This window comes from Neltuma alba, unplaced genomic scaffold (genome assembly GCF_004799145.2).
Source record: "Neltuma alba isolate B1F8T4 unplaced genomic scaffold, ASM479914v2 tig00012187_pilon, whole genome shotgun sequence".
NCBI classification, from domain to species: domain Eukaryota; kingdom Viridiplantae; phylum Streptophyta; class Magnoliopsida; order Fabales; family Fabaceae; genus Neltuma; species Neltuma alba.
The window spans coordinates 662115-673425 of NW_021636728.1; the positions used below are offsets into that span (position 1 = coordinate 662115).

The 11311-nt window shown below is 30.5% G+C and overlaps 1 protein-coding gene across 1 annotated transcript; it reads left to right on the plus strand.

Moving 5' to 3' along the window:
* The first annotated feature begins 1124 nt into the window (after positions 1 to 1124).
* LOC114724410 (F-box protein PP2-B11-like) lies at positions 1125 to 8185 on the plus strand. The gene is made up of 3 exons (XM_028910756.1): positions 1125 to 1535; positions 6260 to 6378; positions 7641 to 8185. The coding sequence occupies exons 1-3, from the start codon at positions 1188 to 1190 to the stop codon at positions 8035 to 8037; spliced, it is 864 nt and encodes a 287-aa protein (XP_028766589.1). The 5' UTR covers positions 1125 to 1187; the 3' UTR covers positions 8038 to 8185.
* Positions 8186 to 11311: the final 3126 nt, after the last annotated feature.

Consider the following 11311-nt stretch of genomic DNA (forward strand, 5'->3'; position numbering starts at 1 on the left):
TGTGGCTCTTTTTCAATTGAAAATATTTCACAAAAAAATTCGGCCACAATCGCTTCTCTCTCCCGTTTTCCAATAACACTCTTTCTTAAATTTTCTCTCTCCTCTGCTTTCCTTCCGCCTTTCTTGACACCCTTTTCCGAGTCTTCTCCTTCTTTTTCATCTTCTTTCTTGTTCTTATTTTTCTTCACCGGTTTCTCTCTCCCCATGCTTCTTTTCGCCAATTTTTTTCTGGAGATGAAAAATTGCATAATAGCACACTAAGGTCCTGAGCATAACAGAGTTCAAGTGAGATATAGCATTTTCGCTGAAATTAAAGAGCTGAGTCCACGTGCACAGCATTTGTTCAAAATTTTTAAACCCCTCTGGCGCTATTTTGTTGCTGCTAAGTTTGTTGAAGGATGAAAAATGAAGGAAGGAGCTGAAGCATGGGCGAGCAAAAATAGCTCTCATAATCTCAAGATTCATCGAGTGCTCATGAATAAGATGCTGTCCGGCATGGCACCCTTCAAATGGCTTGAGCACGAGCTAATCTTGGCTAACATAACGCCGGCGTCGGCGTCGGGCATTGTGGCAATGGAGACGTGGTGAAAGTGGGAGAAGCTGAGTAAGAGGGCTTTTGGGGGGGGAAGGAAGGGGCAAATGGGCTATTAGGATAGAAATGCAGGAAGGAGGAGAGAGAAGTTGGTAAAGGATGATGAGAAAGAAGGAGAAAAGAGACGGGAAAGATGAGGGGGAAAAGTGCCAAAGAGAGAGAAAATTTGAGAGGGGCGCAGGGAGAAAGAGGAGAGAGAAAAGATTGTAGCAGAATTTTTTTATAAAATATTTCCTATTAAAAATGAGCCACGTAAGCTGACAAATGGGTCTGCAATTGATTGAGTTGGTGCGTTTTTATTAAAGAGTGTTCAAGTGACATGGTACTCTCAGGGCCTAAGAATGCCTCTCCTTTTCAAGCTTCTTCACATTCACACGGTATTGAAGATATTTAAATTCAACCAGTACGGAGTTCGAAAGTATTCGATTTCTAGAAACATATATAACTGGGCCTCTGCCTCTCCGGGTCGTCTATGATTTTTTTTTTATACCAAAAACAAATTAAAAAAGACACGCGGTTGCGTCTTTTCCTTGGGTCTATGACATGGTTGACTTACATGTAGCAATAAGGCTGTGAACAAGGAAGGACAAAGAAGATGGGCTTTTATCTCATTGTTAAAGATCAGGGGGGAGAGAGAGAGAGAGAGAGAGAGAGAGAGGAGAGGGAGAGGAAGATGGACATAACAAAGGTTTTACCGAGGGATTGTATGCGCAAGATCGTTTCGTTCACAACTCCCAGGGACGCGTGTCGGTCATCGGCGGTTTGTTCGGCGTTCAAGGATTCTGCAGATTCCGATGAGACGTGGGAAGCTTTTCTGCCGGCCGACTGTCATCACTTGGTGGCTCAATCATCTGCCCCGCCGGCGAACTTGGATTCTCTTACCAAGAAACAACTCTACCATCATCTTTGTGATCATCCCCTCCTTTTGGCCAATAACACCATGGTAAGATCAGATCTCACTTTTACTTTACTCAGATTTTAACTTGTTTGATTTTGATCTGGCACTACTTCGATGAAATTTAGTTGAGTTGATTTTGGTTAGAATCTCTGAATTAAACTCATGACCTTTCTTATAGATTTTTTTTTTTTTAACGAGAACCGTTCCCATAGTTTGATGCTCATAAAAATTATATACTGATATGGTGTAAGTTCCCATCTTTTTTTTTTGGGGGTAAGAAATTATTATTATTTTTATTTTTATTAGAAAAGTAGTCAAATGAAAAACTTATCATAAAGTTTTAGCTCTAATTTTCTAAATTAAAATTATTTTAATTAAAAATTATATAAAATTCTAAAGAATTCAAAATTTTAAAATCTAAATGATTAAAATTCGATCCGTCATTTAGAAGCAATGAATATAGCCCTCCTATTCCATTATTCGATCACAAAACCTTGTTCTTTTTGTCTTTTTTGTTTTACTTATATATATATATATATATAAAAATTTTGTATAGTTATATTAAGAAGTATTAGTAGCCCAATCTCCTTTAATGTTTTTACCAAACAAGTAGTTACAAGTTTCAATGGCACTTTAATTTTGGTTATCCTTGAAAGTAATTTACCTTTGATGACAATGAAGCTTGGATAGTGGCATTGGAGCTCTAATGGCTGCAGTAGGTGGGAGCAATTGAGGAGTATTTTTATTAAAGAAAATGGGCATTTATTGAACATACTTTGATTTTGAATTTTAGTAAATTAACTATATCAGGAGCGCAATGCGATTTATATATTATAAGACTTAACTATAAGTAGCCTTCTTCTATAAGACTAGAGGGCCATTCTCCCCCAATAAAATAACAACATACTCCTCAAAACCTAACGGAAAAATTAATGTTAGTCCTATGTGAAAAATTTATTTTGCATATTCATCAATTGTTTTTCAAATTAATCCTATTAATTTTTCTCTAACAATAATCAGATAAGAGAGGAAAGAGATAATTAAAAGAGATGCTTTAGAAAAAAAATTATATTAATTAATTTAAGTAATATTCTTAGTATACTCAAATTAGTTAATTAGTTCTTATATTAAGGACCAGAAAAATAATTGATATAGTTTGTATAATTTCCAGGAATTTCAATGTTTAGCGGGTATTCTTTATCAAGATTTAACTCATGTTCCAGATTATTCAAATTGGAGAGAGAAAGGGAATAGATTATTAGGTTATGAAGTAAATCAATAATTTTAATTTTTTAATAGAAATTTTAATTAATAAAATTAAAAGATGTTTAACACATTTCATCAATAATTTAAAAATAAGACCCATTCAAACATGTAAAATAACAAATTAACAAAATATAATGGAGGCCACACATGCTGTAGGGCCCATGAAGCTCCGCAATACAGAAGCATCTGCCCAATGTATTTCATCCACAAGATGTGGGCCATCAGTGGAAAGCCCAAATGCCAACTTCCTCTTTTCCCTCTCTATTTTTTTAATTAATAATAATAATAATAATAATTTTCTTCTTATCTTTGGTTAATTTTATGTTTATCTCCATAAACTTACTATTGATAACGCCAATTTATATATATTATATTTTTTAATTCATATTATAAATCTGTTTTTTTCTTATAAGCAAACTATTTTAAATTTTAGTCTAAATTTGCCTCTGAAGTGTCCTTGATGATCATATCTAATTAAGAACATAAGAAATTTTCCGCTTGGATTGATTTTTGCTTGATTTTTTTTTTTTAATATCCATAGCTTTGTTACGTGATATGTGGAAAGATATTTCATATTTTTACTTCATTCAAATTATTTGCCTAATTTTTTTAAAACAAAATATATTAAATTCGAGGCTAAAACTGTATCTTTTAAATAATATTATAATTAATACCTACAAAATTAATGTAATGAAAGACCTAATTAAGAAGTTAATCTTGATTTTAAATATAAAACTCATCTCCTATTTTTATTAACTTTTTAAAATTATTCTTATTAATACTCTCAATAATAATTAAATATAACGATAATTTAATAATACACTTATATATTCTATAATTAGATACCACAGAATAAATCAATCTAATTTGTATAACGTAATGTAATCAATCTAGAACATGTAGCAATATTAATCAACGCACTATAAATCTCTACAAATGTTCATAAACAAATAAAATGAAGCCTTATTTTTTCAATCCCAGTAAGTTGGTGGGTTCTTTTGTATAAAAAAAATATGTATAATTAAATTTTTAAATATAATTAAATTAGTTAAATAATTTTTAAGTTAAGTATATTTTGTTGTTGAAACCTAATAAACTTGCTGCAGACACTATCATTTATAGTAAGCTTAAAAGCTTCGTGACGATTATTACATGCCATGCCTTGAAAATTATATAAAAGTCTATGTGGATTAAATTTTATCAGTCTATCAATTTCTTTTTGTTGATGATAAGTTATAGGTTCAATCTCACTAGCTAATTCAGACACTAGCTTACCCTGTGTATCAAAGAAATCAACAAGACTCGTTTCACGCCCAAAAGGCAAAAAGAGGGGAAAATTTTTTTCACTTGTATTTACTTATAATTAGAATTATTCAGATATTTGGAGAATTAAGTGTACTCAGTATGTCAACAGAAGCAAACACTAAAATGGTTTGATATTACAAGTGAAATCAAACTCACATTCTCCTACTCACACAAGAGCTTTCAAACTAGGAGTGTTCACTTGTCTCTCGTCCCGGCATCCCATCTCGGTCCCACTTATTTTGGGACGGGAAGAAAATGTTTTAAGATGGGATGGGACACAAGACACGAGTGTTCCATTCTGAACATGTCTCGATGCATTATCTTTTTTTTTTATTTTATAAATTTGTTTTACTCATCATTAATATAATAATATTACTTTTCCAGTCCTTAATATAGGACCCAATTATTGAGTTGGTTTTGGTTCTAAATATAAGACCCATTTCTCATATTTATTAATTTTCTCTAAATTACTCCTATAGATACTCTCTCAACCATAATCAAATAGAAGATGAAGAGGGGATATTAAGAAAGATGATTATGGTATTTTAGGAAAAATGCGTCACATTTCTTATAATTAATTAATTTACCTAACTTCCTTAATCTAATTAAATTAGTTAAATGGGTCTTATATTAAGGACCCGAAGAGTATAATTGTTATGATTATATTGTCTATAATTATAAGTTTTTCTATATGGGTTAGATAATGTTTTTTTAAAAGATATTTTGAGTTTATATATTTTCTATCTTTTAAAAAAATTATTTTTATTTGTTAATTTTTTTATAAATGTTAATTTATTAGCCCATTTTTCTTTATATAATTTTTACTATGAGTTTTTATGCTCCAAATATATTTAATTTAGAATTAAAATAATTTTAAAATTTTTAAAAATAAATGATACATCCTGTCTCAGGATGGAAAACTATTAGGACAAGATGGGACATGGAACAAAAAAGCCATCCCGTCCTGATTGTTGGGATGGAACCAGGATGGGATTGTTCGTCCCATGGGCACTCCTATTTCAAACCATTAAACTACAAGTTCATTAGCGACATTTTGTTTATCCTAAGTTTAATAGCTTGCAAATGATCATATTCATTCATACATGTAATGTAAATATATAGTTCCCTTAAAGTCTTGCTAATATGATATACTACATCTGATCTTTAATATAAGAGCTACTTGACTAATTTAAATGAATTAAGAAAGTTTGCTAAGTTAGTTATTTATAATAAGTATGTGTTATTTTTTTTAAAATACCCTTACTAATCATATATCTTAGTTAGAACTACCATTTGAACATGGGCAACTACTATAAGAACTACTTTTAAAAAAAAGGATAAATATGAGAGGTATAACAAATCGGGATCTCATATTTAGGACCAAATTAAAAGTCAAAATAGATCTTATATTAGGAATCGAAAGAGTATCATATCTAGATATTCGAACGTAGAAATCAGATCCCAACTAATTTCATTGCTCCCCTCAACTTAGTCATGAAATTCTATAATGCCCAAGTTGCTTCATGGTTGTACATTACATACACACACTTCACTTATACTTGATGACTCAAAACGCATTAAAGACATTATTGGTCTTCCTTTTCGCTTATGCAACGGCAATGAAGGGGAATCATCACCCAATGATGCCTAAAACTCCGCTTAGTTGAATGCAAATTGAATCCTCATTAACCTTTATCAGAACATTATCCTAACTCCTGTAACTTCCTTTTTATTCTAATGCACTTTAATTCTTCACAAAGCACCCTAAGGCAAATTAAAATAACCCATAAATCATATATGTATACTTAATACATACAAGCACAAATTCTAAATTAAAATCATATATTAGTGATCGTTGCTTTCCTAAACTTATTGTTGACCATTTAGGTATGATCTCACTAAAGCAGTTCTCGAAAAGCTAGTAACTTGATCTTCCTAGTATGTTTGTAGCTTGCTAGATACCAACCAAATACCCATAGGCTCTCAACCTAGTTGCAAATTTAGCGATATAAAGAACTTGCATTTTGATTTCTAGTTGGTTTTGTAGTCCTCTAATAGCAATTAAAAGTGTCCTGCCCCCCTTTAATTTCTCCATTTTTGTGAAAGTCAAACGATTTGATCACCTCTATTTCTTTTCTTATATGTTTTCACCTGTACTCACTTTTATGTAAATTAATAATTTTGATGTTGTGGAGCAGAGTTTTTCTTTGGATAAGGAGAGTTGTAAGAAGTGTTATATGATAGGTGCAAGGGGACTATGGATTCTTTGGTCAACTGATCTTAGATACTGGAGTTATGCTTCTATTCAAGAATCCAGGTATGCTTTACCAAAAAATCACATTCATGGCTCGCACTTGTTCATTTGCATATAACACTAACAATACTTTAAGTTGTGTAAAATATTTTCAAGAGTTTCCAAATTATGTAAAACATGATTTATGCAGACTTCCGTCTTCAAAAACCTTTGAGAAATAATGTTTCATGCGTGGCGCAAAGAACTCTGACCCTCATTTACACAGGATACTAAAAGACAAAGTAATTAAACCTTAAATTCTTGAGTCATCTCTTGTATCCCTTTCACTTGATTATTTTATAATCACGTTTTCATTTAAGCCCTACAAAGCAACATTTTTTTTCTAGTTTTGTCAACATATTTTGAATTTAGCTTAACCATATTATTTTTCATTCAAGAGGCATGAAGTTTCAAATTTCTAGATGTTTGATGCTCAAACTTTTTGAGCAATTGCTAAATAAGGTAATGAGATTTTGTTGGAAATTGGGTGGTTTATAAAAATTTTGGAAACTTAAAAACTTAAATAGATAGTAGAGGGAAGAAGCTAAGAATGCAAAATATGAAAGCTAAAAAGAGTGAAATCAAAGAATAGCAAGACACAAGGTATTATGCAGGTCTAATTCAAAGATCACACTGGGGATTTCTTCAAACGTTTTTGTATGGTACATTATTGACTTTATGTAAAGCTTGAACTAAATTTACAAAAGATAGAAGAACAAACCTATTATATAAAAATTATTAGCAATATGAATTATAGTAGCGACCTTTGGGTGGTGAAAGTCGCTGCTAAACTTTTAATTAGCAGCCACTTTCGACTTCTTGGCATCGGCATTTTTGTCGTGGCCAAAACTTAATTTTTCATAATGTGCTAAGAAATTGTTAAATGAAAGATTGATAAAATTATCTTCAACTTGTTCTCAGTTTGAGCATGAATGCAAGGAAGAAACATGAAGTCAGTAATTAATGCTTTATCTTTGCTTTTAATTTGGCATATTCTAATGCTAATTTTAACGAGGAAGACATTATTTGATGAGGTTTTCTTGTATCTTTTTATAAGATGATTATATATGAAGCTTTAATAAGTTTTGGTCATGATAAAGTTCTTTAAACTTCTTTATTTTATTTAAGATAGATTTCTAAACAAAACTTCGAAGTAATTTATTGTTAGATTCAAATTTTTTCGCGATATATTATCACTCACTATTTTTTTATGTTAATTTATGCTGATTCAATAAAGTTAAGAAAAATACTATATTTTAAGCTTTAAAATTTCTTTCCATTTACAGATTTCCTGAAGTGGCAGTGCTCGATCATGTGTGGTGGTTTGAGGTGAAAGGAATTCTTAACACCAGACTTCTATCCGCCAAAACAACATATGATGTGTTCTTCATCTTTCAATTTGGAAGTGAGATATTGGGATTCACAGGCACATTCATAAATTTTAGTCTCAATAAAAGCGGTGCGTTTACGTCTGAAGGACAAGTGGTCCTATACCCTCCAAGAATTGGAGTTAAGGAAAGAGAAGATGGATGGCTTGAAATTAAGGTAGGTGAATTTTACACTGACCATGAAGAAGATGGTGATGGCTTATTGGAGTTCAGATTATGGGAGTTTAATGACTATAATGAGAAAAAAGGCATATTAGTTGAAGGATTTGAGTTTCGGCCTAAGAGCCATGAATAGAAGTAAATACTAAACAGCATGCATTCTTTCTATGGTCTAATCTTTAGTGTGTTTGTTGGGTTGGAATTGTGTGAACTTGATTTTTCAGACTATTTGATTTGTATTAAAAGTGACTTTTGGCCAATACATAAACAATTTTTAGCTTCTATATGTGCATGATCTTACAGGACAAATGTGATTTGACAAAGGAGCAGAGAAACACTACTTTTTTTTTCTGTAAAGGTGTAAATTTATCTTTATCTTATTTTTCAAGTACACTCAATATCAGGATCTTTTTAATTACATAATTTTATTCATAATATTTTTTGTGCAATTTTACCCCTGTGTTAGGGTGAAATTGCACTCAAAAAATAAGATTGGATAAAATTGCACTACTAAAAAAAAAGAGGGTGTTGGGTGTACCTGAGAAATAATATCAGAGGTAAATTTACACATTTATTCTTTTTTTTTTAAGCTTAGAGTATTTTCAGGTCATGTTGAATTTAAGATTAATTTTTATCAAGCTAAATGGTTAAGATTAAAGCCCTATTAGCTAGGACACTTCTCAAAATTTAAACTTATATTTTCTCCTTATAGGTTAGATCAATTACTATTTTAACTAACAACTTGTTGGTAGAGAAACACTTGTTTCTTTATTTGTGAGTGGTCCATGTCAAGATTTTATTCATTAATATAAAGAAATTTAAGACATAGCAAGAATATAAGCAGAATGAAGACAATTATCCTTTATTTATTTATGTAGGAAAACAATATAAAAAGGATAAAAAAGACATATAGAAGGAAATTATAGCCATTATATCATTAATTCTATATTTAATCAATTTTGTCCATAATACAATTTATTTTTTTCCGGTACAAGAATATATTGTTCTTTGTTCCGTTTATGCCTTATCCGGTGTCTACTTCTAAATCAATCTTTTCATGGAAAAGAGAGACATATCTTCCGTGCTGCAAAAATTGATTTTTCTCTAGAATAATCTATTTCTCCTTTTTTCTCCTAAGTGCCTCAATCTTGATATATAAATCAGTCAATTCCACTCGTTATTTCTTTTCTATGGTATTCATTTCAATCTTTTAAAAGTCGAATCAAATGTTGGACTAAAGAAATTAGCGAGTCTATATTGTATTGGATCAATCGAATCATCCGGTTGGACCGATAACATAATAATTAAATAGAAAAAAAATAATATATACATATATAAGATAATATATGTATGAAATAAAATATCAACAAATTAATGGCATGAATTTTAAATATACATGCACCGTGAACATTTGATTTTAGTTATAATTTATTAATTGTGTTTTTATTTAAGAAACAACTATAAAATATGTATTCAACATTTTCTCATTAAAATAAGGGAGAAAAAAGATTCAAAACCCTCAATGATAGGTTAACATTAGATAAATTAACACATGCAAGAAAAAACCTCAAGCTTAAAGAGTTGAGCTGAGAAGGATAGCATTTCAAAGTATGGGGTGGAAAAAGGGCAACAAATTCTGTAGGCAAGTTCTGAATGAGGAAAAGGTAAGTAGAGATCAAATATAAGTCTTAGTATTCCAACCTCTTATTAGAAGCAATTTTCTTTGAAATACTATTAAACATATTTTTTAATGGGTTTACGAACCTTGATTTTTTATATCGTAGGAAACTACGCTATATCCAATTCCTATTAGTATTTCTCTTTTAATTCGCACACACTATTTCAAGGCAAAGCATGTAAATAATCAAAGCCCAAAAGCCTAAACGCAGAACTAAATAAAGAATTGGGTCTTGTACCATTACAAAACAACTGCCCTTTTAATCTAGCAGCATTGCAAAATCTCAACTAACCTCAAAATAATCTTAAAGCCCAATTACAACAAAATCTCAACTCACCTCATAAATGAGAATCTTAAAGCCCAATTATAACAAAATCTTAACTAACCTCATAACAATCTTAAAGCCCAATTACACAGCCCAATATCTAACAGACTTGTCTCTCATCAACACTTCTTCAATAGACTTTACCGAATGCTATGAAAGGCCCAAATAATAATGTCTAAAAAGCCCATAAACCAAATGGAGCCCATTTGTTTTATTCAACTTGATCCTTCAGGCACATTGAGTCCTACAAACTTTAGTTTAGGGACTGAATGGCAAAACAAACCGGACAAAGCTCCTGAATGCTTAAGTATAAACCCAGTATTATTAATTTATTATACAATCTAAATCCATACATTTAACTGCGACATCATTCAGGTTGAAGATTAAATATGCTTATTTTAACCCAATATTTATAAGGAAAAATTACTAAAAATCTCTCAGTCCAAAATTTGTTGTACAAAAATATCTAAAGATTTTTTTTGTAAAAAAATATCTAAAGATTGAACGAATACAACTCATCATATATAGGTAAGTTGAAGGCAAGTTGTGCGCAGTTAAAAAAGAATTGTACTCGCTTAGGATAGGTTGCACCTAAAATTCTATAATAAATTTGAAATATCTCTGCACAATGAACTTTGCAGTGATGAGGTATTTTAAAATCTATTTATAAATAAACCATTTTGAAATATATTTGTGAAGATAAAAAAAAATCTCATTGTTTCAGTATATTTTGGGATGGGTTGGAGGAACGGAACATGTATAAAACAATAGAATTTTGTACATTTAAATGTATGGCAGACAAAATATAGGAAGTAATAATTGAGCCAACATTGAGTAAATTCTGTATATGTATATTATAATCAATGCTTAATCAATATTCTCACTTGGAATGATGTTCTCTTGCCTGTTATCTTCAATCCTGTCCTCAATTTCTGGCTTTTTGGGTGCTTGATATGTGGCATAATCTTCTCACTGTGATAACTGCTCATTAGAATTTTGCTCAATCTTGTGATAATTGTCTCGGGTTACTCCACACCAAAAGATACTCATTGATATTAGGAATATATTATCGAATCCATTGTCCTGTCGTAATTAATGTTTTAATTAAAGTCAGCAGGGGCCAGCCAGGACATAATATAATCTGGATTTTGATGGCGATATTGTGCGTAACAATAAACATTACATTATATATTAATTTATAAAGTTAAATAAATTAATACAAAAATAATAATAAATATAAGAAATAAAATGAATTTTTTGTTAAAAAAATAACATGAATTAAATTTTATATCTATAATAAAACTAATTTTCTAATTAGTTCATATGTTTAGAATGATGTTTCTCAATCCTGCCTGTCCTCGTAACTTGAGTATTTATCTTTTAAGTTGCAACTAAAGTCCATAAATA